Source organism: Centruroides vittatus, unplaced genomic scaffold, assembly GCF_030686945.1.
Source record: "Centruroides vittatus isolate TY-2023 unplaced genomic scaffold, ASM3068694v2 contig_60, whole genome shotgun sequence".
Lineage (NCBI taxonomy): Eukaryota > Metazoa > Arthropoda > Arachnida > Scorpiones > Buthidae > Centruroides > Centruroides vittatus.
In genome coordinates, this window is record NW_027122365.1 from 138,331 (window position 1) to 165,895 (window position 27,565).

The 27,565-nt window shown below is 37.9% G+C and overlaps 3 protein-coding genes across 3 annotated transcripts; 2 read left to right on the forward strand and 1 right to left on the reverse strand.

Annotated features, from left to right (window-relative positions):
- Positions 1-823: 823 nt before the first annotated feature.
- LOC136979250 (zinc finger BED domain-containing protein 5-like) lies at positions 824-1,780 on the forward strand. The gene has a single exon (XM_067275196.1). It carries the CDS (start codon positions 824-826, stop codon positions 1,778-1,780), a length of 957 nt encoding a protein of 318 aa, XP_067131297.1.
- Positions 1,781-8,310: 6,530 nt separating this feature from the next.
- LOC136979251 (E3 ubiquitin-protein ligase SIAH1A-like) lies at positions 8,311-9,190 on the forward strand. The gene is made up of 2 exons (XM_067275197.1): positions 8,311-8,542; positions 8,598-9,190. Exons 1-2 carry the CDS (start codon positions 8,311-8,313, stop codon positions 9,188-9,190), a joined length of 825 nt encoding a protein of 274 aa, XP_067131298.1.
- A 5,031-nt stretch (positions 9,191-14,221) lies between these two features.
- On the reverse strand, positions 14,222-15,530 carry LOC136979252 (uncharacterized). The gene is made up of 2 exons (XM_067275198.1): positions 15,369-15,530; positions 14,222-15,052 (listed from the first exon to the last, which is right to left on the reverse strand). Exons 1-2 carry the CDS (start codon positions 15,528-15,530, stop codon positions 14,222-14,224), a joined length of 993 nt encoding a protein of 330 aa, XP_067131299.1.
- Positions 15,531-27,565: the final 12,035 nt, after the last annotated feature.

Sequence of the window (27,565 nt, forward strand, 5' to 3'; positions counted from 1 at the left end):
TAGAAATTTTCCCCAACCTCAGAATGAGCGAGATGTTAGAGCATTTCTGGGACTGACAGGGTACTATAGACCAGGGCTTCTTAAACTGTGGGTCGCGACCCCCAGGGGGGTCGCGAGACTACTGAAAGGGGGTCGCAAAGATCTGATACTTTTCAATCATTATAAATAAAATTTTAAAATTAGTATACACACTACGTACAAATATAAATACAAATAAAAATCATACAAAATACTATTGTAGTTTTATTATAACTATTTTTTGAAAAAAGTGGCAATGCAAAACTGTTATGTAGGGCCTATAAATGAAAATATGGAAGTAGCATTTAAAATAATAAATACAACGCGCTCCTCGATTTTCAACTGAACGTTCGACATTGATGTCTGGCCGCCGGCGTCAGTGTTTGCAAGATAACTTAGTGATTATAAGTACCCAGACGCCGCGTCGCCTTACAGCTTACACATACAATACGGAAGCATAATCAAGCTAGGCTAGGCGAATCGGCATATTATTTTTATAAAAGAATAATAAAAAAAATTAAATGAAAGCTTCTTTTTCGGCGTCTTTGTGATACGGTGCCTTTGTGCGCTGCACACTTTGAACACGCCATGCGTCGGGGTTGATCTGATCGTAATTTGTTGTCATTGCACTGGTAAAGATTCGAGTGTAGTTATTTTTCTGTTTGTACTGTACTTCAGTTTGGACTCAGCTTTGTCTTCGTAGTGACATGTGTGTATTTACTGTGTAATTTTCAGTTGGTGTTTTTAATTATTACGTTAAAGTTCAACTACATTTTGTTTAATTATTTATTATTATTTAACCATCATGGATAAATGGCTAATTAAAATTCCAACTAATAAGTCTGCCACGCCGTCACAACCAAGTTGCAGTGCTTCAAATCCGACTTCTAGCAAAACAAAAAAAAGAAAATATGACGAATCATATTTGCAGTATGGCTTCACATGCTCTTCTCACAACAATGAAGAACAACCAGTGTGCTTAATTTGCAAAGAAGTTTTGGCTGCAGAAAGCATGAAACCGTCAAAACTGCAACGACATTTGAATACTAAACATGCAACGTTATCAAAAAAGCCAATAGAATATTTTGAGCGTCTTTTGCAAACATCAAATAAAGAAAAGAACACTTTGGAGAATTATGTTACTTTGAATGATAAATATCTATTGGCATCGTATGAAGTTTCGTATTTGATAGCAAAAACGAAAAAGCCTTTTACTATTGGAGAGCAACTTTTACTACCTGCAGCTATAAGAATGTCTGAAATTGTTCATGGAAAACAGTATGCTGCTGAAATTAGTAAAATTCCATTATCAAATGACACTGTGTCCAAAAGAATTTCAGACATTAGCAATGATCAATTTCAACAGCTTCTTATGAGGCTTAAAGACAGCTCAAAGTTTGCAATACAACTGGACGAGTCGACAGACATTTCAAATATGGCACAGTTGTTACTTTTTGTAAGATATATTTATGAGGGAAGCATTCATGAAGATATACTGTTTTGTCGTCCTCTGGAAGGTCATACTCGTGGAAAAGATATATATAAAAAAGTAAATGAGTTTTTTGAAAAAGAAGGATTAAATTGGAAAAATTGTGTTGGTGTGTGCACGGACGGTGCTGCAGCAATGACCGGACAAGATCTTGGTTTTACAGCATTTGTTAAAGCTGGAAATGATCATATTACATTTACACATTGTATGATTCACCGAGAGGCACTTGTTGTTAAAAAAAATTGCACCAGAATTAAACACTGTGTTTTTTGATGCAGTCAAAATCATTAACTTTATTAAAAGTCGAGCACTTAATAGTCGATTGTTTAAAAATTTGTGCATTGATATGGATTCGGATTATACAAGTTTATTGCTACATGCTGAAGTTAGGTGGCTATCAAGAGGTCGAAGTTTGAAACGATTATTAACTTTAAAAGATGAAGTTCTTATATTTCTAACAGAGCAAAATTCTAATTTGGCCGATTATTTTCACGATAATTTATGGCTTCTCAAGCTATGCTATTTGGCAGATATTTTTGATAAAATCAATGATATGAATTTATCAATGCAGGGAGTCTGCGTTAATATGTTTATGTTAAAAAATAAACTTGAGGCCTTTGTTAAAAAAATTCTTATATGGAAGAACAGAGTGGAAAGTGGATCGCTCGAAATGTTTCCATTTACTGACGAGTATATAATTAGTAACAATATTTCAAAAAAAGATACTCCTATAACAAAAATTATAGTTAATCATTTGAAGGATATGGAAGTTTACATGCATAGGTATTTTCCCAATGATATCGATACACAACAATGGATTTGCAATCCATTTTCAATTGAAATGGAAGAAATTAATTTTTTAAACTTAAAAGCACAAGAAGAATTTGCCGAATTAACAAGTGATACTACCTTGCGACTCAGATTTTCTCAAGTGCCTGTGCATGAATTTTGGATAGAAATCAAATCAGAATATCCCCTACTATCGGAAATGGCAATGAACAAATTACTGCCATTTTGTACAACATATTTATGTGAATCAGCCTTTTCCACATTAACTTACATAAAATCAAAATACCGTTCAACTTTAATAAACGTTGAAAATTTATTACGATCTGCACTAACTCAAATTGAGCCTAGATTTAATTATTTGTGTAAAAATAAACAATCACATCCGTCACATTAATATTGTTTGATGTTAATAATATGTTTTTATTAAAAAAATTGTTACAAAAGTTTATTTTTTCTATTGAATAAATATATATATAGTTTTATGTCATTCTATTTATTGTGTTTTATTACGACCGATATCCCGTCAACGTTTCCAATTATATATATGTGAAATGAATGGGTACGTATTCTTTAATCCTTATTTTATTTACATTGTAAAATAGTGCGATATTACATCTACATCTACGGTTAATATATATTTCATTATATGGAGGAGGGGGTCGTTTAAAATTTCCTAAGCTTGAAGGGGGTCGCTATATAAAAAAGTTTAAGAAGCCCTGCTCTACTGTATATAATAATATTCGCAATATGCAAAAATTTCAAAGCCCCTTTCGGACTTACTTAAAAACGATGTAAAGTTCCACTGGGCCGAGGAACACAAAGCCGCGTTCGAAAAATTAAAGGAAATTTTGATAACTGCACCCCTATTAAGATCCCCAGATTTTGGCCGTCCTTTTGTGTTAGCAACAGATGCCTCAAACACCGCGATAGGCGCTGTGTTATCACAGGAAGATGAACGGGGAGAACTCCCAGTGGCATATGCGAGTAGGCTGTTAAAACCAGCCGAAAGGAATTACAGCACCACAGAAAAGGAATGTTTGGCCGTGATATGGTCAATCAAACACTTTAGACCCTATCTTTACAGGAGAAAATTCACAATAATAACGGATCATAGACCCCTTAGGTGGCTTATTGATGTTAAAGACGAAAGTTCGAGACTTAGTCGATGGAATTTAACGTTACAAGAATATCAATTCGAAATAATCCATAAGCCAGGCAAGGCCCACACAAACGCAGACGCGCTAAGTCGAATGCCCGTGGCAAAGATCAGCAAAATGCAACCTATATACAGTAAGGTGCAAATAAAAGAGCAACAGTTAAAAGATCCCTTTTGTAAGCAAATCAGACAACAATTACTGAGAGACTCGTCCTCCCAGGAGACAAATCGAGAAATCGCGGATTACTACTTAGACGCCGACGAAACACTCTATCACCGAAAAGAAAATCCCGAGAGAAACGATAAATGAAATAGAATAGTCGTACCCCAGGTTATGATAGATTACGTTTTACGACTGTTTTACGATATCCCTAGTTCGGGACATGTAGGTAAGAAAAAGATGCGAAAGAAATTACAGACACAATTCTTTTGGCCAGAGATGAATAAGAACATCACCCATTATTGTGATAGTTGTCAAGAGTGTGCGGTGAGGAAAAGGCCCCAACACGGACATCAAGCCCCATTGCAGACGTTCCCTCGAGTGTCAAGGCTCTTCGAACGCACAACACTGGATATCCAGGGTCCCCTTCCTATTACTAATAGCAACAACAAATATCTATTGGTCTTTATCGATCACTTTTCTAGATGGGCAGAAGCGATTCCGTTGCCCGATATTACCGCGAAAACAGTGGTGAAAGCGTTCGTCACGCAAATTATTCTTAGACATTCAGTCCCAAAACAATTACTCACTGACAGAGGATCCAATTTTGTCTCCAAAGTCATGAAGGAGGTCTGCAAGCTATTGAAAGTGTGAAGACTCCTTACCACAGCTTATCATCCCCAGTGCAACGGAATCGTTGAGCGATTAAATAAAACGCTAGTTGACATTTTAACGCACTACGTCGACGCGGATCAGAGGAACTGGGACGAGATGATCCCGTATGCGCTCTTTGCGTACAACACTACAGTACACTCAAGTACCAACGAGACACCTTTCTTCCTCCCGTACTAACGTGATCCAACCTACCCCTTTGATATCGTCATTGAACCGAATCGACCCTGATATGACATAAACGAAAATTACGCGAGCGAATTGAAATTGAGGATGACCTCAGCTCATAAATTAGCTCAGTAACGCGCAAAAAAGGCCGCGAACGATAGAAATACCTATCATCAACGTAAGCACAAGCCATACAAATTTTCAATCAGAGACAGAGTCTTCGTTAATGAAGTAGCTACACCCGCGGGAGTGATACGAAAATTGGCGCCTCGATGGCACGGTCCCTATAGGATAATAGCGGAAACGAGCCCCGTAAACTTCATAGTCCGACACATCCAATCCGGGAAGAAATTGCATACTCATGCTGATGTGAGAGTTCGAATTGACCGACAAATTACAGATTTAAATTAGTCATTATCTTGACATCAATAACCAAAGTCCAAACCAAAAACTGACCCGTCTTAGGGGAATGACTGTACCTCCCCCTCCCCTCGAAACGCGAATCTGAGTCACACTCGGAACTAAAGACAAAATACGCTTATTGGCGAGAAAATTAACGAGGGGACGAAATAAAAAGGAGGGGAACAAGAACCAAGGGGTCGTCATTCGTAGCTCCCTCGTAGCGTCGTCGTCATTCGTAGCTCCCTCGTAGCGTCGTCGTCATTCGTAGCTCCCTCGTAGCGTCGTCGTCATTCGTAGCTCCCTCGTAGCGTCGTCGTCATTCGTAGTTCCCTCGTCCGACCGGACTCGAAGCCGAAAACGGACGGCCGAAGCCGCTCTGCCACTACGGATTGTGTATTGACTGTGCCATCTGACGCCGATACTTGTTACTTGAGGTATGACGGCCATTTATTTGTAAACTCTCTCTCGGGTTCGAACTTTCCTATGTTAGTACGTAAGTTTTCTGTCAATGTTATTCGGTGTAACTGTTCGTTATTGTTTCGTGAATAAATTCTGTTTATTCTTGTATTTGGTATCATTTATTCGAATCTCGCCTCTGTCTTATCAACGATCCCACTCTTTCCTCCTTCCACTCGACCTGACAATTACTTAGTTCCAGACTGGACAAGCCATCCTTGACAGTGGGCAGGTCTTAACCGACCTGTGAACCAAGAACAGGAGGTCCGACACCGTCCGACCTCCCGGGGTCCCCACACTAATAGATTGAAGCCTGCAATCGCTAGGATGAAGATCGTACCCTCCGATGCAGGAGAAAAACTCCCCAAAGCGCAAAACGCAAAATCATCAATACCAACCGAAGCGCAACCGCAGACAAAACCGGTTGACCCTTGGGATGAAATTATTTTAGAGTCGCTGCATCAAAGCCGGTTAGATACCACGAACGTTGCCGAAAGCACAGGAGTTGATCAACCCGCAACTCCGCCCCAACCTACACACAACTATGCTCTTCAAAGCCAAGGCCCAGTAAGCGATTATCCCTGGGTCCTTCCCAGATCGTCAGGAATTATACTGCCGGAAGTGGGGGCGTTGCAGGAAGCGGAGACTGCCGAAATGACTCAGCAAAGTGAGGGCCACCCGCGGATGCCACCTCCCACTCCAACTGGATTATTTGGCAATTGTAAATGGTAGCTCCTCTTTATTGCAAAAGAGAGGCTATCATCTCCTAAGCAGAGAGAGGTCCATTGTAAATACGCGTGTTCATTTAAACAAATTGTCGCAAACCGAAACTAGTAGTAATGTAAGACTCCCTTTTTGATAGATGACGATGGAAAAATCCGTAACAATATATTTGTTCGTGCTGATAAGTTACATTGTGTATGAAGTGTCAACAATTGTGCCCGCCTTGACCAAAGGTGTCGTATTTCTTCACCAAGGAAACTTCCTCATGACCACGAGCCAGTGGACCATGGTTATAGAAATATCGTTCGAAGAATATGACAATTACCTTCGTGGCTTACATCGTCACCTGTCCTCTTTAACTCCGATCGTCAGAAGAGGGAAACAGAAGCAAGATGATCCCATGAAGCCCTTATGGACTCTAGCCGACGCGAAGTTGACAAACTTACAACAATCCCTCGCCGACTTCGGGCGGAATACAACGAATTAAAATCCACCGTAACCCTAGAAAATCCCTCTCGAGCAAAACGAGGATTAATCGACGTCGGAGGGAAAATCTTAAAATTCCTTTTCGGAACCGCTACCTCGGAAGAGGTGGAAGCAATGAATAGCAGGATAGACAAACTATCCCGCAACCAACAAAAGTTCGTACACATATTAGACGCCCAGACAACCGTCATGAACCAAACCCTTCAAGCGGTCAAGGACAACCGGAAATACATCGATATGATGATCCGACGTCAGGACTATTTAGATAAGGAACTTCAGGTATTCAGTTACACATTCGTCGTAAGTACTGCACTTCGATACGCCGAAAATGCCGTCATGGAATTCCGAATCGGCATCACGAACCTAAGACAAGCGAAAGAGATGCTAGAAAACGACCGACTTAGTTCCTATTTCCTGCCAAGGTCACAATTGGTAGAGGCGTTAACGGAAGTAAACAAACACTTGCCCAGCGGGATTTCGCTGATCGAGACTTTAAATGAAGACAATGTCTTTAAATACTATCAATGGATAACCACTACCGCTGTAGCACTTCCGTCAACACTAAGAATTTTCGCAAAATTCCCACTAATTACTCCGGAAGGATACTTTGATCTATACGAGGTAGTGAAATTCCCCGCTTATTTCCCTATTTCGAAGACATTTGCTCATTATCAAACCGAATATCCGTACATCGCCTTGTCCAGGAATCGGCAGCTTTACATGCTATTGGAGGCCCACAACTTGCAAAAATGCACAAACGGCTTAACCACTATCTGCGCACCGGAAGTTGCAGTCTGGAAGCTTCCGTATCAATCGTGTGAATACGCCTTATTCATGGCAGACGAGCCAACTGTAAACCGACTGTGTAAAAGAAAGGTGTCAGTTTATCCAAAACCAGTGTTCCGCCGTATCGACGAGGAAGGAACTTGGATATACTCCACCCCGTCACCTTTAAATTTAGTCATCGAATGTAGTCAACTGAGAAACCCACGACGTTCACCAGTTACGATGGTTAAGCTAAATAACACAGGAATCTTTAGGTTGCCCATGACTTGTTCCGGCCACGTACCCGGCGTGCGACTCACGTCACACTTCCAATCACGGACTTCCTTTAAAGTTACACTCCGAAACCACTATGTGATACCAGCAATACCAAACGTTCTCAATCTTACGGAAGCGAAGATACTACGGGACTATATCCAAGAGAACGTCACCTTAAACGTCCTTCGAACCAACGAACACGATTGGTCATTGGAATTTCCGGGATGGAAATTACGAGATATAAGCCGAGAAATAAAATCAGTTAACACGGATATTCTCTCAACGACACCGAGTGTGTTAAATTATCCCGTCTCAGCATGGAACACGATCCTCATAGCCTCTTGCGTTACTGTTCTGGCGACACTTTTAATCGCTTGGGGATGCCGCAAACTGTTACGCTGCATGGGAACCCGAAGATCTGCGAGTCCTTACCCCTCTTTCCGACGGGAAGAGCGAATAGAACCGGACGCAGTGAAAATGATCGAACTGGTACCCGTAACTGCGGAAGCCGGATCATCGTCGGGTATCCCAGAGGCAAGAAAAGACGAAAGGGAGAAGTTAACCGTAGCCAAACGGGAAGAGGTAGTGACGCCTCCCGTCAGAATTGAGACCATTCCTACCCAAATGAGACGATTATAGAACGGCGCGAGAAAATTAAATCATCTTAAATAATAGTATTTTATGTTGTCCGTGGCTTAGAAAATTTCTATTCAACCCAACTTTCTTTTCCTTTTGTGTAGAGACGAAAATATGGAGGAAGATCAAGTTGTGACGTCCCCCATGGAAACATCAAACCCGGAACAAGATCCGATCCAGGAGTCACCTCCAGATCCTGCCCTGGTCTCCCTATTTGAATGCCCCGTCTGTTACGACTACATGGAACCCCCTACCTTTCAATGCCCGGCCGGACACACGATATGCTCCCGATGTTCGCTGTATGTCCGTCAATGCCCGCTTTGCCGGGGAGAACTCAGGAATTACCGTAACTTGACGCTGGAGAGATTAGCCGAAATTGTGGCCTTGCCGTGTGTCTACAGAAGGTAACGGCTGTCCGAAAACAGGACTTGTTCCAGAGAGAAAGGCCCACGAACAGGATTGCCCGTATCGAACGTGCTTATGTCCATCAATGGACGAAGTCTGCACATGGGAGGGCGTGTATCAACAGATGATCCCCCACCTGACGGAACGACACCCTCACATAGGTCACATAAATCACGACGCTGTCAAGTTAGTCCTCATAGGGTTGGAAGCAACTCAGCCCCTCGTATGGATAACCCATCTCCACTGTCATCAGCGAGACTTTATTGTCCAGGTTTTTAAAACGGAAACCAGCGATGAAAACTCTCCCGTTTATATCATCGTACAGAATGTAGGAAGCCGACAAGAGTCGGGCCGCTTCCTGGGAAGAATCGAGATTCGCGGGCGCGGTAAGACGATGCTTTGGGAGTCCACTCCTCAGAGCGTAACCGACGATCTAAAGGCCACCCTACGAATGAAGGACTGCTTAACCCTCAACATAAAAATGTTGGAGAGAATGCTCGAGGATCACATTTTGACGGTGATAGTGACCATTTACCCAGTGGGAACATATAGGGGCGGCGAAAGGCCCGAAACAAACAAAGAAGCATAAAGGACCCTAACGCCAGGAAATACGAACCTCCTCTTTATGAAAAGGCAACCCCAATCGCGAATAGAAACCGATCTCCGAAAAGAGACGGGGGAAGAGAGGAGAGAACCCGCCAATAAAGGACGCCTACGTCATTAACCAATAAAACCTTTTTCTTTATATTTGGCAGACAACAAAACAAAAGCACAAGTAAACAACAAGAGAGCGACAAGAGTAAACAACATGGCGGAAGCAGCAGAAACTTGGGATTTAGAAGAGTTAGACTTAGATACCGCAACCGAACTTTTCGGGTGGAGTGACGAGAAAGAAGAAGAGGAGGAAAAGTTCCACGTATGTCCGACGGCTGTGCGGCACGCTATCGCTCGCATTAGAAGTGCCCCCGACGAGGCTATTCCGGAGATGGTGGTCCTACCCCTGCAGGGAGAGGTGGACCCTGAAGTAAGGCAGGAAGTGGAAGAAGCGGCGAGGTACGCGGCGCAAAAGGGCAAAACATTTTCGAGAGAGGAGACTCCGGGCCCAGAGCGGCCAACGTCGTGAGGAGGAAAGAGGACAGGAGCCTCTGAGAACGGAGGAAAGGGGGGCTTTTTCCCTTCGGGCTCCGCGAGGCATGGGAAGAGGCCTCGGAATGATGCAGGAGCTCCCCCAGCAGTTTCCACAAGAGCAAGACCAGAGGTGCCCAGCGGCGGGAAGAGCCAGGGGCTGGTCTCCGAACCCGCGATGAAATGCTTGCCAGGCGGAGACACCTCAGAGACCGAAGAAAAGAAACCCGAAGGCCCCGACTTCTGGATGTGCCGTATGTGTTTTCTTCTTTCGTCATTGTTTGTCTATTATGTTGTATTCTTTGTAGTGTAGTTTGTAAATCTGTTTGTCCATATATATATATATTTTTTATATTAAATCTTTTTTTGCTATATGGTCCGTCTAACAATTAACACAAAAACTGATCTGTCGCGAACAAGAACGGAGACGGTGGTCGACAAGAGTAAATGGAATTCATCGGGGAGAAGTAAAATAGGATCACTACTTCCGGCAAAGTGGAGATCGAACTGGCAGCCGAGCTGCCAGGTAAAATGTTGCCAAAATGTAAGCAACATTTTTAAAAGGTCGGGAGCCCTGTGAGGATCCTAAAATGGCGCCGAGAATTCGGTTGTTTTCAAGATCGCTACCTCGGGAAATTTCAGAAAGTCAATCGGAGCAAGAACGCGCATCGGGCTATAAACCAGACATCTGTAAAGCATTTCGTCTAAAACAAACACAACGCGGTAATAAACGACGAAGGGAATGTCGCGGTGCTCGTATACAAGAGTCGAGATATAAACAATTAACAAAAAAAGGGGAGAAAGAAGAGAGACAGATGGTCACTAACACCTGCTAGACCATATGAGCCCGGGATCGTCGCGAAGGGGGGGGCAGCCACAGAACGTTTGGCGGATCAGTTCAGCCCGATGTCCGCGAGAGAGGGGGCAAACTGTGTAAATTATGTGAGTAGCTGTCAACGCCCGGGCGCCGTCCCCGGCCGAATTTGGTTTTCGTCTTGCTTAGAAACAGTAGACTGACCAATCGAAAAAAGGAAAAAGGGACTCAAGACCAATCAAGAGGGGAAGATAGGAGGGAAAATCGTATAAAAACCCCCGAATCAAGGTCAGAGGGGAGAACGACGGAGCTTTCTACCAGGAAGTGGACGACGGTACTCCAACCAGCCACCTACTCCTTCGCCGACGTCCGTCACCGACCCCATCGGACTCTCCTACCCGACTGCCCCGGGGCTTTACCGACGACTCCGACAGCATTCTCCGATCGCCGTCATCCGGAGCGCTTTCTGCCGCAGACGATCTAGATCGCATCTTGTATTGTGGGCCTACTTTGTAAGTTTGTTTTGATGTTAAAATAAACGGTTATTGTAAGACACTTGTCATCTTTGCCTCTGCCGCCACCACCCACATACGATCGGTCCCTAGGTTTTTCCTGGCGTGCAATTAACTAATTGCCCCCATATGTCGGCAGCTTACAATAAGTTAACTGCTACTTTCCAATGAATTGTAGGTAATTGGAGCGACGTTTGAATAAAAAATGGCGACAATGCAGAAGATGCACGTTACTGTGGACAACGAAACTTATCACTTTATAGTTGATGAAAAACAAGCGAAAATGATGACGGAAGGTAAAATTTAAAAAAAATTAAATATCATTTCAAGTAAGCAATAAATTTATTTTTCATCGTTTTTGTCAGATCACAATTATTTACTAGCATACATAAATAAACTTCGATCTGAGAATCAGAAGCATTCAGCATCTACAGGTACTGTACATATTTTATATTAATAACAAATTAAATGTATTTAACCAAATAGATAATTATTGTTTTTATAAATGTTAATAAAATTCCTCTATTTAATTTTTTACATATATATTTAATGATAGAACAAACAACTTCTGAAAGATCAGAAACGAACGTACAGTCTGTACAACTTTCTGGAACAGAAAAAATTGGTAAGTATATATTAAATAATAATATACAGTAAGGATACTTTGTAATTATTATATATTGAGATTTTCTTTTAATTAATGCAATTTAAATTGAACAAGTAAACATAAATAACAGCTTTATATTAAATATAGACAATATATATTTATTAGAATAAGTGTTCATAAATTAATTTTTTGATATTTATTTTAATGAATGAATGGGAACATTCTGTTGAAATTTATAATTATTAATTCTTTTTAAATAGTTCAACAAAATTTTCTTGGCAATACCAAAACAGTATGCAGTATTATGTATATTATATCTGTGAGATCTGAAATTCCAGCAGAGTCACTTTTTGTAATAATTCGTTTTAGGAATTTTCCCTTCATATAAACATCCTGTCTAAAAACGGTCCCGGATGAGAAAATATGCGTCCCCGGCCGTATCACTGTCAACCATCCTTTGTTCTTAAACTAGATCAGATCATCATGCAGCCTTAGTTTATAGTTAACGTTCGAATTCGTCATGTATTTTTGGTCCCGGTAACACCTATGACACAAATCGTCATCCACCTACGATCACGTGACCGATTTTCCCAGCCAAAGGCTATAAAAGACACTCCTTTCCCCCCTCTGGGGAGTCGCATATCATCTGCCGAATAAACGCCGTCACTCATCGTCACTGACTCAGACCTCCTGTCCGAACGTCTCCACGTTAAGTCGCGACTATATAAAACTGTGCCTATTTCAGATACTAATCTCCACATCGAGGATATCAAGTGCTAACCGTCAGGAAACGAACTAATGAGGTATTAACCAAACCTGTAAGCTCTCTCTCGACCCCTACGCGACATAGGGAAGTTAGTCAGATTTTGTATTGGTGTCCTTTGTTAAATATTAATAAATCTTGTTTTTATTGTTAACTGGTGTCCTCTTTGTCTCGAATATTGCTTCGCCTTATCGTCGACCCCATCCATCTCACCTCCTATCCACTCCCGTAACGCTAAAAGCCATCCTTGACAAGTGCGTTACCGAAACAAGAGATACGACTTCCTCCTACCTCCCCCGTTCTCACATATCAGATATCATGTTAAAGATTTTGTGCAAACTATAAAAGAATTCAAAATAAAGATTTTTTTTAAATTTTTAAGTTAATGAATGGACTTGCCAAGCGACATTACTCCTAATAGAAACAAGATTAGAAATAAAGGAAGAATTCCTCAAACCAATCCAAAAATCCAAATTGTGGCAGAGGATTTCCGATTGTCTTAATTAAAGTGGGTACGCATTTCAGTCTACAGAATGCCATTGTAAATGGCGAAATTTAATGTGTACGTACAGGAAAAATGTAGACAGATCAAAACAGTCTGGTGGTGGTGCCACAAAATGGTAATATTTCCATAAATTTCACGAAGTTTATGGAAATAGGTCAAATGTGAACCCCCCCGGTAATTACCTTCGAAGTTCTTTGCCAGGTACCAGTACCTCTGAAAATTTTTGTGAAAATGAAAATTTAATTTCTGCTCCAAGTACCTCAAATTCCCAAAGGGAAGAAGCAAAATCTACAAAAAGATCAAAAAAGAAGAGAACAACTGGTGATGAACCACCATTGTGGTTTAAAAATTATTTAGAAGAAAAAAAATTAGAAGACAAAAGGAAAGCAGAAGTTGAACAACAACGATGGAACGATTTAAAAAAATAGAAGAAGAAAAACTAAAAGCCATGCAAAACGTAACAGATGTCTTGTTGAAATTGGCCGAAAACAAAATGTAAATTGTTTAAATATTTTAATAAAATTTTTTGTTTTGATGACTACTAATAAATGTATTTAAGATTTACCAAAATACATCTATTCAAAAAATCAAAGCACTTTCAATAATGAACAAAGTTTATTAGAATTATGTAACTCACAATTACAAATAACTAAAAGTAATAACAAAATGTTAAATACATTTTCTAAAACTGGTTCAGATATTTAATAAAATTTTAAATTATATACAGTATTATAAATGCAGATAAACATGTGAATTTTTAATTACAATGATACCAACATAATAGCAGACGACAATAATTACAAACTTGATTTTAGGGTATTATCAGAAAAAAATAATAAAAGTAGATAATTTTTAACCATTATGATGGGAATATATTTTATTAGCAATTTTCTCTCTTTTGCTAATTCCATCTCGATATTCTTCTCCAAAATTCAAAGAACTGGTTTGAAAATTATCATTTATAGAACAAGCATCTGGAGGTATATCATTGTATAAAATGCACAAATTGTGCAATACACATCCAGTAATAATTACTTCTGGAATCAAATCCCTTCGAAACGTATGTAGATGTAACTCACAATTACAAATAACTAAAAGTAATAACAAAATGTTAAATACATTTTCTAAAACTGGTTCAGATATTTAATAAAATTTTAAATTATATACAGTATTATAAATGCAGATAAACATGTGAATTTTTAATTACAATGATACCAACATAATAGCAGACGACAATAATTACAAACTTGATTTTAAGGTATTAGCAGAAAAAAATAATAAAAGTAGATAATTTTTAACCATTATGATGGGCATATATTTTATTAGCAATTTTCTCTCTTTTGCTAATTCCATCTCGATATTCTTCTCCAAAATTCGGAGAACTGGTTTGAAAATTATCATTTATAGAACAAGCATCTGGAGGTATATCATTGTATAAAATGCACAAATTGTGCAATACACATCCAGTAATAATTACTTCTGGAATCAAATCCCTTCGAAACATATGTAGATGTTTTAGCCTTCTAAATCTACCAAATAATTGTCCAAATGCTTGTTCAATAACAATTCTAGTTGAACTAAGAATTTTATTATAAAATTTTTTAATATAGTTTAAGTGTCCATTATCACGATAAGGAGTTAATAATTTTTTGGATAATGGATATGCACTATCACCTAATAAATGATAATTTTCTGAAATCATCTCAGGATTATGTTTCATTTTTAGAAAGAGAGGACTTCTTTGGAAAACTCTGGCATCATTTGATGAGCCTGGCCAACCAGCAAAGACATCTATAAATTTTAATTTTGCGTCACATACAGCCTGTAGAATGACGGAAGTGAAATTTTTTCTATTAAAATGTGCAACCTTTTCATTTTTGGGGGCTGTAAATGGAATATGAGTTCCATCGATACAGCCTAAAACTCCGGGAAAACTGTTGGACCCTCTCAGTTCATTAAATTTGTTAACAGTTTTTTCAATTTCTTCTCCTGTAGGCCACTGGATAACTCTCTCTGTTATTTCCATTATATCCTTACAGAATGCAATAAATTCTCTGTGAGCATGGCCCTGTCCAATGCCAAATCTGTCAGCTACACCTCGAAAAGATTCTTGATTGCTAATCAACTATAACGATAGTAATATGGAATCTTCTCTTTTCGTTGATGGCTTTCTTTTATTAGGCTTCGAAATAATCATCTGCATCAAATGCTGAAATAAAAATAAAATTTCTTAAATGATGACTGCTGCTTAAGTATTGTTTCTTTTGCCACATAAACGAAATATCTTAGGTAAAATTATATATAAAAATTTTATATATATATATAAGTTTTGAAACAATTAAATTTTTTAAAATTAAACACTTCTATCCTTTGTGAATATAATTACAGTAAAAGATTTGACAAACTAAACAGATAATTATAATTTAAGCACTTTTACATACCTCAACTGTTGAACGATTCAAACGAAAGTGAGATTTAAAATCTTCCATGGTATACAAAGGAACTACCTCTTCTACATAACCTATTATTTTGGCCTTCTTTCTCTTTTTATTTTCTTCCATAGCTGCTAAATTTACATGTAGCAGTTCATCGTCGTGTTTCATTTTCCTCTTATATGAAATCATCGCATTGTCATTAAAAATATTGCAAAATGCTGTAACAGCAGAAGAAATATATACTTGTCCTCCATCTTTCTGAGAATGGAATCATGGGAACTAAGCACTTTGTAGTCGAGTTGGAACGTCGTTGATGACGTCAAACTGTTGACTTCAACACTCAACACTGGTGTTGAAAATTGGAATGTCACGATTTACACAAGAACCGAGTGAGTTTAATGAAAATTTTGTTCTATATAAATGAAACTAATAGTCTTAGATTCGAAAAATGCTGATAAATCCGAAGACTTTACAATTGAGTTTAAAACTCAAACACCTGTAAATAATTCAAAATTAGCTCTGAAATCAATGTCTATGTGGATTTCTTGGCATAATATCGATGAAAAATTTAATAACAATACCTTTAGATATTTTGATAAAACAAAGTGGTATGATGTGACGATAGAAAATGGAAATTACGCTCTTCGAGAACTAAATAACTTTTTAGTAAAATTCTTTGGAATACCTCCTATAAAGTTTGGAATTCATTTTGCAACAACGAGATTTATAATTCATTTAGAACCTGGATATAAAATTGATCTGAGTAAAGGAAAACTCCACTAGTTATTAGGTTTCGAACCAAAGATATATGAAGATGAAGAACAGAAAGGAAAAGTACATAGCAAATATTTCAAAAGGAATCGATGATATTCATATTCATTGCGATGTAATCAGTGGAGTAGAGTACAACGATTTCACGAGTGATATTCTTTATTCTTTCACACCCTCTCATCCACCTGGAAGTTTGATAAAAATTGAAGAGATTAATCCCATATTTGCTGACATCAATAGAAATCATTATATTTATAGAATTCGAATGTGGATAACTGATCAGGATGATAATTTAATTGACCTTAATAAACAGAGTTATTTAGTCAAAAATTAAATGAAAAACAAATGAATTATAATAAATATAGACTGTTAGTTCAAAGCAAAAAATATTATGGTGGAAATATATTTATCGATGCAATTAAAACGGCTGGTAAGAAGTTATTGCAAATATTAGAAAGTGAGGCTAAATCTGTAGTTGAGGATAAGGTGAAACAGTTTATAAAAAATAAACTTGTATCTAAAAAATCTCCGACTGTGGAAGATAGAGTAAGGAATATTTTAACTAAACAAAGTTTATATGAAACAGGATTCAAAAAATTTTTATACTAATAAATGGAAAAAATTTGGGATTTAACTCTTCCTAATTATTTTAACAACGAAATCGAAAGTTTTGAGTACAAACAGTATAGAGAAGATAAAGTTACTGTTGATAAAAAAAAAATCAGCGAAATATGAATTTAATATTAAAGATGTAAATGATATGATTTTATAGTCCAGTGGATATATCTGCCCAAAACTAAAAATTATAAAACAGGATGGTTCTTCAATTAGTAGTGATAACGTAACCCTAGTAAATACTGGAAATTTATTCTCGAGATCTGAATTACACATTGGTAAGACACTAATTGAAGAAATTGAATTACCCTCTTTAGTTCATCACATTAACGGTCTTATAAACATGACAAAAGATTATTCTACTTCCGAAGCAACTAATATGTTGTTTTTACCGTCTGAAAAAGAACTACCAAGTTCAAAAACTTTTACAATGATCTTTCGTTTTCTCTCCAACACCGGTAACAGGTTCTCGAAAGTGTGATGTTGTTTTTCAATGACACCTCAGAATCACCAGATAAGCAAGTTTTGATATTTGATGGACTTGATGATCAATCTCTCGGAACTGAAGAAAAAATCGATATGTTTCTAGAAGGATTAAAGAGAAATGCAAATTATAACGAAGGATTTACAGAAATATGGATATTAACTAAAAGCAGTAACAAGATCAAACTGTGGATACCAATTAAACAGATGTTTGGATTTTTCAATGACTTTAGGAAAATAATATCAAATATGGATGTAAGACTTGTGTTCTGGAGAAATTCAAATAGTGATGTGATCAATCCGAATTATGAAGTTATAATATTTGATATTTCACTTTGGTTACCACACATTAAACTATATCCAGAATCTCGAGTTAATTTTAATAGTGTATCTCTAAATCCCTCATCTGATATAGAAATTAATTGGTGTTCTGTTGGATTAATTATAAGTAATGTTCAAAATAGTTCTAGTGGAACAATAATTGTAAATACAACCACAGATGAAATCAGAAACATTTTTGTAATCCCACAATATCAAGAAAAATCAAATATCATATTATTTTGATTCTGATCGTTTTCTAACTTAGATATGATGAGATGTTGGTTAAGAATTAATAATGATAAATAAATATCCAACAGAAGATTATAATGTTAACTTTAAACCCGGAGAATTAGATTATTCGAGATATTATTCTGATTTCTTAGCGGGAGGATTAAATACTAATAGCACAGAGTCTGGTTGTTTAGTAAGTTATACAAACAATGGGAGACTGTATCCAATAATTCATTTCGATGTTTCTGATCATCCCTCTTATTATAACGTAGATATTTTGAAAGTTGAATTCTTTTGGCAATTGAGAGAAACACCTGCTAAACCGTATAGATTTTATTTCATTTTAGTAGAAAAAAGAGAAGGAATTATGAATTTGTACAACAGGACTTTTAAAACCATTAAAACTTTAAAGTAATTAAATTGTGAGATCTGGAAAATTTCCTGAACGTAAATTCGTAAAAACGTAACAATTTTAATAATCGTTCCCTTTATTAAAGTAGAAATTTTCCTATTAAAAACATCCTGCCTAAAAACGGTCCTGGACGAGAAAATATGCGTCTCCGGCCATATAACTGTCAACAATCCTTTGTTCTTAAACTGTTTCCAGATGATCTTGCAACCTAAGTTTATAGTTAATGTCCGAACTCGTCATATATTTTTGGTCCCGGGAACACCTATGACCCCGATCGCCATCCACCCACGATCACGTGACCGATTTTCCCAGCCAAAAGCTATAAAAGCCACTCCTTCCCCCCTCCTCAGAGGAGTCTCTTATCATCTGCCAGACAAACACCATCGCAGGTTGTCACCGATCGGACCTACTGTCCTAATGTCTCCGTGCTTAGTCACGACTTTATAAAACTGTGTCTATTTCGGATACTTATCTACCCTTCGTGGATATTCAAGTGCTAACTAACTAAGGAAACGAATTAAGAGGTATGAACTGAACTGTAAGCTCTCTCTCGAACCCTACGCGACTTAGGGAATTTGGTTAGATTTGTATTGGTGTCCTTTGTTAATGTTAATAAATCTTGTTGTGTTGTTAAATGGTCTCCTCTTTGTCTAGAATATTGCTTTCGCCTTATCGTCATCCCCATCTCACCTCCTATCCACTCGAGGAACGTGTAACGCGCCGTCAATGAAACTTAGCCATCTTGACAAGTGAGTTACCGGAAAGGGAGAGACAACTTCCGCCTACCTCTCCATTCTCACAAAATGGCTTGGTTTCCTTTTGGCCATTATTATGATAAAGTAAAAGAAGGTCCTCCTGGTCCTCCAGGTAATGGTTTCAAATTAACATATGATAGAAATTATGATATGCAAAATAAGATCTTAAAATATTGTGAGCATCCAATAGATGAAAACTATGCAGCAACCAAGGAATATATCGATAATAAGTTAAAAATAATCAGTGAATTAAATAATGATTTTCAAGCTTTTGCTAATAAATTTAAAATATTAGAAGATCATATAACTGATAAAACTGATTTACAAAAAAATATTAATGATTTAAATTTAAGTGTTGTTAATTTCATACAAGAAACGAGTAAAAGAGTTCAGGAATTAACTAGTAAATCTCTGAAATTACATAATGGTGCTATCAATGCAAAAAACGAAAGAATTAAAAATGTTGATGATCCAACGGAAGACAAAAATGTTGTGAATAAACGATATTTTGAAAATAATGCAATCGTTTTTAAAAATGATGTGTTTGATGCTAATAATAAGAGAATAATAAACGTTTCATAACCTACTTCTAAATTTGAAGTTGTTAATAAATATTATGTTGATACTAAAATAACGAATGAAATAAATATAGTGCCCCATACAAGTATTATTGAATTTAAATTTTTGTTAGAGAAGGGAAGGACTTATCTCCCACAAGAAAAATTTAAAGGAAAAATTAATGAATATCTGTTACCAGAAAATGGATACATTAGAAAAATAAATCATTTTACGGAAAAAAGGGGCATTGGTTTAGATTTCGGAATATTTTTAAATAATACATTAGCAGAAGAAGAAGGTAATGTCATTCCATTTAAAGCACGAGATTTGTTGACAGATGGAACCTGCATAGATATCCGGCCAATGAAAACGGCATTCTTGTGGAAGAACTACATTTAATATATTTATTTGTTGTATATGATATGTAGTTTTCATTTTATTTTATTTATTCACATGATGATAAGTTCTAACGTTTTAATATTAATTAATTTCTTTCCTATATAAATGGAGACATTGAAGAAACTAAACAATATTGGAAAACTTCAAAATATTCCAACAAAGAAATTATATGAATTGGAAATTGCTTACGAATATCAAATTGATTATATTAAAACAATACTCACTCGATTTCGTGAAAAAAGTTAGTAGTTCTTAAAGATAAAGAATTGAATGAATTTCAAGTTTTTCTTCCTGATCGTTTTAATAAAAAATTAGAGAATGACGATTTAAAAGAGATGAATAATTTTAAATTTGTATATGGGGGTATGAGAGATTGTGGGAATAAATATAAAGCTCATATTATTGAGTTTGTTTGACTTTTTTTATATTTTCTTTTTGAAATAAAAAAATTAATGAAATTTCATTAGATTTAATTTTGTTTACATTCATTGATTTTGAAAAAATTCATTAAATTTTAAAGATTTTAAATTCAATGAATTTGATAAAAATTAAATGAATTTAAAGATTTAAATTTTTGGGGCAGAATCCCATTGATTTTTAAGACTTAAATTTTGGGGGCAGAATTCCCATTGTCCTACTACTAACGATGAACGTATAAAATCCGATCGTCTCTGGAAGTTAGGAGCGATCGTTCCAGGAAGGTCTGAGTACAGTGTCTCCTGTCCCAGTCCTGTCCGGGGAAGGAACAGGTAGAAGACATAATACTGATTCCAGCTTCCATAGTCCAGTAGATTGTCACATACTGTCATCGGACAGCATATTAAGGTAAACCTACGTGCAATAACCTTTGTAAACTCTCTCCCTCTAGAAGTTAGGCATGTGACAAATTTACTAGTTAGATTGTTGTTAGCGATAGATATGTGACGATCGGGATCTTTATATTGTGGACTTTAACATCTTTATATATTCTTAATCAAAATATTTAACTACGTTTTATACAAAAATAAAACGAAGTACACCAAAAACGGTTAGTTTTACGAAAAATCAACTGATAAAACTTTCTGATAAAATCCGTTTTAAACTCAATTCCCACGAGTTGAGTTCCTTGTTAAGGTGAGTAAAATTTCTGTGTCATAACTATGTCACCCATCACTTTATTGGTCGAAGAAGATCGTCTTCTCTGACAAAATCAAGGAAGGGCCTGCAAAACACCTCTCCATATAAAAAGGGCGTACGATGAGTAAGACAGTAGAAGTTGTCACTTGATGTGTGTGTGTGTGTGTGGTCCTGTACAGATTTACCTATCGTCGTTGAGCTTCTCATCCGATCCATCTTCCTCAGACTATTGTCAAAACCTATGATTGGACTGAATCCATCTATAACTATTACAAGATACTATATCATCTATTAGTTCATCGGCGTTCGCCGATCCAATCATCATATATTTAAGGTATTTAACTTACCCGCGATAATCTGTAAGCTCTCTCTGTAATCCGTAAAGAATTGACAATCGCGACTCTTTGAAATAGCGATAGTTATCCTTCTAATGAATGAGTCCTATATCCTATAAATCTCTATGTAAAGTAATCATACTGTACCTAACTAGACATGTGGCTAAATAAACGGGTATTATTTATTTATGAAAAATTTCTCCGAGTGCATCTCTTCTGCCATTCTCTCCGTTCACTCCATTCCGGGTCTAACCCATACGTAACTGTCATCTTCCGAACAATATTCAGAGATGCATTTAACAGAAGGTTCTCTAGAAACATCTCCACAACCCACTGTACCTATACCTTCAGTTGAATGACCTCCAATTATGTAATATAATTATCGTACAAGAAACTATCGTCATTTATTGACACAATCTCTATTAATTTCTATTCCATTATAGAATTTTTTTTATATAACCAATTATATTCCGTTAGGACACATTTGAAATTTGCCCCTCTTCTTTACGGAATCTTTTCTCTGGACTAATCCTGCACCATCTGACTCAGCTTTAGTGGAGCTTGCTACCTGTCCTATTTGCATTTCAATAATTCAACCTCCGGTATACCAGTGTTCGAATGGACACATTATTTGCTCGAAATGTCAAGAACAGCTGGACAATTGTCATACCCATCGAGAACCTGTTGGCTACATACGCTGTCTAATAATCAAACAAATTGCCCAAACCTTGACAGCTCCATGCTCAAATTCCTCCTTGGAATGTCCAGAACTATTAAACCCTGAGCAGCGAGAAAACTGTGAACTATCATGTCCTTTCCGTCAATTCACCTGTCCCTTTTCTGACATTCAGTGTACTTGGACAAAAGAACTCTCTCAATTTCGACAGCATCTAACTCAAACCCATCCCTAAGTTCCTATCATAAAGAAGATAACATTATTTTTCGGAACTGACTCCCATCTTAATACTCTTAATAAATGGGCGACAATTTTGGAATGTTATGGACATAAATTACTTATATCTGTCCACAATAAATACCTTTTTAGACCCAGCTAAATCATCAAAGTAATAAATCTAACACGGGGTACCCCCCCCATATCCAACTTTGAATACACCATCAAGTTCCGAATTACATGCTCACCTGGACCTCTTCATACATCCCTGCATTGAGAGCTGAATCCAATACCACCACCCATTTCTTGGAACTCCCTGATACTATGATCGAGTCCTTTTGTGATGAAAACAATTTTAAATTCTCCATTTTCATCTCTAACAACTAATAATTAACTTTCACAGATGGCCAATTCCAACGTCGATTGAGAATGGTGGGACTCAGAAGAACAACCTGCTCCTCCTCGTGTCGGGCAAGTGGTCACCACGGAAGCCGTTAGAACACCATCTCCTTTGCCTAAACCCAACGAACTAAATCAACGACTGCCTGCCGTCCTGGTACTACCTTTAGGATGCGTCTGTCCATCTTCAGAAGAAGCCACCTTCCGAAAAGAAATCAACTTTACCCAGGAATATATCGAACAGTGAACTCCTATCTGTAACCTTCCACGATGATCACAGCAACATCCGTCCACAATCGAAGCGACAGAGTGACCTACTGTGTCCCGCCGACAATCGCCTAATTCTTCCAGACAGCTCTTTCCTCCTCGTCAGTTTCGCGCTCCGCAACTTCGGCTCCCTCTTCCTCGCGAAACGTCCAATATGCCTCGATAACTCCATTATTATAGTCATTATTATATCCACTATTATACTCAATTATCTATATTGTTGCTGATTCTTTGCTTGCCATGTTATTGATATATACGATATATATATCCTTATAATTTTGCTACACATGTAGCCTTTATTACCAATAAATCATATTTAATCCATATAACGTATTCCATGACTTACTTATTTACTAACTTAAACTATTCTACGAGAGAGAGAGAAAGAGAGGGAGAGAGTAAGCAAATATCATGAGGAAATTGTCAATTTCGTCATGATATCCGTAACGAATTAATAACCTCCGCGATAAAACAAAAAAATCTTATATTACATTGTAACGCAATTGCGATATAATTGTGAAGATTCAAAAATCGCGCCGGGATTTTGATTGTTTACAAGATTGCTATGTCGGGAAATTTCGGAAGGTCAATCGGATCGAGAACGCGTGTCAAGCTACAAATCTGACCAATGTAAAACATTTCTTCTAAAACAAACACAACGCGGTAATAAACGACGAAGGGGATGTCGCGGTGCTCGTATATAAGAGCCGAGATTTAAACAATCAACAGAAAAGGGGAAAAAGAAGAGACTTATGGTCAAGGACACCTGTTAGATCATGTGAGCCCAGGACCATCTCGAAAGGGAAGCTGCCACAGAACGTTTGGCTAATCAGTTCAGCCAGATGTCCACGACAGGGGGGCAAACAGTGTAAATTATCAGGGTAGCTGTCAACGTTTGGGCGTTGTCCCTGGCCAAACTTGGTTTTTGTCTTGCTTAGAAACAATAGACTGACCAATCAGGAGAAGAGAAAAGGGACCCAAGACCAATCAAGAGCGGAAGATTTGAAGGAAAATCGTATAAAAACCCGGGAATCAAGGTCGGAAGACGAAGACAACAGAGCTTTCTACCAGGAAGTGAACGACGGGACTCCAAACCGCCACCTACTCCTTCACCGACCCCTCGGACTCTTCGGCCTGACTGCCCCGGGGCTTCACCGACGACTTCAACAGCCCACCCCGATCGCCATCATCCGGAGCTCCTTCTGTCGCAGACAATCCAGCAACCTGGGCTTCTGTTGTAAAAGGTTGTGTCTGAGTGAGCTCCTACTTTTTTGTGTCGAAATACCAGAAATCTTTGGCTTACCCTGTTCTCTGGCACGTCGTTGGAGAGAGCTAAGTGAGCTGATTTGTTTGAGGTATCGTTTTCTTAATTAGCTTAATTAGGAGGGGAGTTAGGAAGGTTAAAGTTAGCGAAGTTTCGGAAGCTCTAGCGAGAGGGGGAGTAATCGTAGGGGGATAATTTTTGGGGGTGACATGTCCTAGGTGGTAGACTTCATTTGGTGTAAAATTGAGGGTCATAGGTCAAAAGGGCTCAAAATTACGGCGTGTTAAAATTTTCTGCATGTGCTACATAGGCTATTTTTAGACTTAACAGTTTTTAACAATCATAACGGTCATTCGTAACGAACCGCAACGGCTCTTTTTATTATTGCAATTGGCTAGCGGGATGGTTTGAAGCTAAGTTAATTGTTTTTTAGCAAAAGGTTTTGCTTTCTGCCTTAGTTTTAGAATTTTGGGGGTTTTTATAGCTTTAGTTATTTATTTAGTTATTGGTCTTGGGTTTAAGGCACAGTGTTTAAGAAAGGGTTAAGAGCTAAGGGGGTCATTTAATGGTCTAGGTTAGCTCATTTATGTCTTTCCTTGTTAATTGAAATGTTTATATTTTTATTTTATTTTTGTTTTGATATAAGTTCTATCTATTCAATCTGCACAGTTAAGTTTTGCTCGACGGTGCCAGGGGTGTTTGTGCTCCAAGGAAACCCCGGAATTCCGGGGATTTTGAACTTCGATACCCGGAAATTCCGTAAATCGTTGTTCAAAAGGAAGTAAAAATAATAATGAATTATTTATTTTGATCTGGGTAATTTTGTTTGCTTTGAAAGCAGAAAACGCAAGGTCAGTGTGTGTAATGAAAACTTTTCCTTTCTTTCGCCAAAAACAGTGATAATGCATAAAAAGGGGGAAAAAACTTCTTTTTTGTTCTTTCCTTATTGCGAGTTAAACCGGATGCACACATGCGGCGCAGCAAGGAAAAGCGGCAGAATGACGTCACTTTTTCTCGCCGCGGAGGTCTATTTCGTGCCGCTTTTCTCATGCCGCGAAAGTTGGTCGAATTCTATCTTTCGCGGCGGCCGCCGCCAAGACGCATTTCTATCAACCAATAACATTTTGTCTGGCAGTCACGTGAGAAAATACTATCACGTGGTGTTTTAATGGCGAAAAGTTCGACGCGGTTAACCGAGATAACAAACGTCAGAATAAAGAGGAAAGGCTAATAAATTTAACACAAATTCTACACAAATAATCATATATAATTTAATTCAAAGAACAAAACAACCGACTCTTACTCGAAATAGTATTCTTTATCGAGAAATTTTAATCGAGGAATAAGCCAATTTTATACACCAGTTCTTTCTCGATCCAAAAAAATATCTCTAATCTAAAGTATTCGTTAAAATCTTCGACAAAATCTTCTAGCTAAATAAAGCAAGCCGTAAAACCAAAATTTGTAAACACGTGGATAGCGGCAGTGTCAGTATCGTTCACCATCTTGAATACTAAACGCATGCGCCGAAATGTAAGCGGATTGCCGCTTGTGTGGTCAAGCATCCTCCTTTATGACTCATTCCCCCAATTCTCGGTTGGTTAATTGGTTGGTTGGTTAAAGTTTCTTGGCACAAGGGCCACATAGGCCAAGCTGCGCCACAACTTATGGTATATATATGTACATAAATAACAATAAAAATGAACAAAACAAAAAACAAAAAACCAATAACAAAAATATACAACAGTTAAACTGTGTATAACAACAACATGTATATAGATATAAATAAATAAATAATTAAATTTCTTTATAAATATTTGTAACTTTTAGAAAGTTCAATAATTTATCAACATTTGGCCTCTGGCCCAAAATCTCTTTAAAACTTGCATTTCCAAAATGCTGCCTACGAATCCGTTCAGAGGCGATGCAATTGCTCAGTATGTGCTTAACACTTACATTACAGTTGCAATACTGACATACAGGCTGGTCATCACCCTTCAAAAGGTATTGATGAGTCAGTCGAGTATGTCCAATTCTCAAACGAGTAAGAATGACCTCAGATCTCCTGTCATAAGGTTTCTTCTGTGTCCAATTTTCTATCACAGGTTTGATCTCGTGTAGTTTATTGTGGACTTGTGCGTTCCACACATTTTGCCATCTCTCCTCTAGTCGTTTTTTAACAACTAGCTTCAAGTCACCTCCTTCAATATGCATTGTATGCTGAGAAGGACTTGCTGACTTTGCAGCTGCGTCAGCTTCTTCATTCCCTCTTATACCTACATGGCCTGGGACCCAACAAAATTTTATAGAGAAATTCCTCGCAAAAAGATGGCAAATCAGCTTACGAATTTTAATCACTATGGAGTGAGAACTAGGTTCATACGAGATCAAAGCCTGAAGTGCACTAACTGAGTCAGTGTAAATCACGCAGCAACGATGACCTTTTCTATTTATATACTTTAGGGCTAAATAAATAGCCTGCAACTCCGCAGTAAAAATGGAAGACTTCGGTGCTATTTGCTCTGCCACGATTTCATCCTGGCAGACAAAGGCTAAGCCAACATAGTCATCCGATTTAGATCCATCTGTGTATATAGGAATTAAATTCCTGTCACGATGTTGAATTTCTGCGAAGTGCTGTCTATAAACGTAGTCTGAGGTGGTTTCTTTTAGAAACTGCTTTAAGCTTAAATCAACATTTATCACAGGAATTGACCAAGGTGATATATTATCGACCTCGACCTGCGAAATGTTGCTTGTGTCCAGGTCAATCGTGCTGCTTACATTCTCCATTCTTATGTCAAATGTAGGGACACTACTTCTCTGGGAGGTCCCCTCACCACGAACAGGAACCCACATCGAGGGGCATAACACCTTCGGATGTTCCGCGGTGTTGCGGAAGGCAGAACGAGAGACTCATGAAACCAACTGCCGATACAGACCGATAATCTGCCCTTTTACGCACCTCAACTGCAGATGGGAAGGCAAGCGCGTTGACTTAACGCCCCATATCCTCCAAACACATCCCCAAGTATCCAAACTCTGTCAATCTTCCCTAACCTTTTTGGGTGTCCCTGCCGGCGACACCCTACCTCAAGCCTGGGCCGTTATATTAGAGTGCCATTTCCAACAATTCCTTCTTTTGGTTACTAAACAACATTCTAATCACCCAACTTTTCTTATTAATGTCTATCGCCTCACGGACCGCGTTCTCAACTCCTCCCCCTTTTCCTATCTAATAGCATTCAAAAAGGGGTCACACACCCTCCATTGGAGATCTACCCACATTCACGTGTGGGGATCTGACGACCCACAACCCTTTTGCAAACCTCTAGAATTGCCAGCGGATCTGGTGCATTCCTTCTGCGGCCATAACAATTTTAAA

Excerpts from the sequence above, each read along its gene's own strand:
- LOC136979250 (XM_067275196.1), top strand. The coding sequence starts at position 824 with ATGGATAAATGGCTAATTAAAATTCCAACTAATAAGTCTGCCACGCCG.
- LOC136979251 (XM_067275197.1), top strand. The coding sequence starts at position 8,311 with ATGGAGGAAGATCAAGTTGTGACGTCCCCCATGGAAACATCAAACCCG. Across the intron at positions 8,543-8,597 it reads GGGAGAACTCAGGAATTACC|AAGGTAACGGCTGTCCGAAA; the intron begins GTAACTTGACGC and ends GTGTGTCTACAG.
- LOC136979252 (XM_067275198.1), bottom strand. The coding sequence starts at position 15,530 with ATGAAACACGACGATGAACTGCTACATGTAAATTTAGCAGCTATGGAA. Across the intron at positions 15,053-15,368 it reads TGAATCGTTCAACAGTTGAG|TTGATTAGCAATCAAGAATC; the intron begins GTATGTAAAAGT and ends CTATCGTTATAG.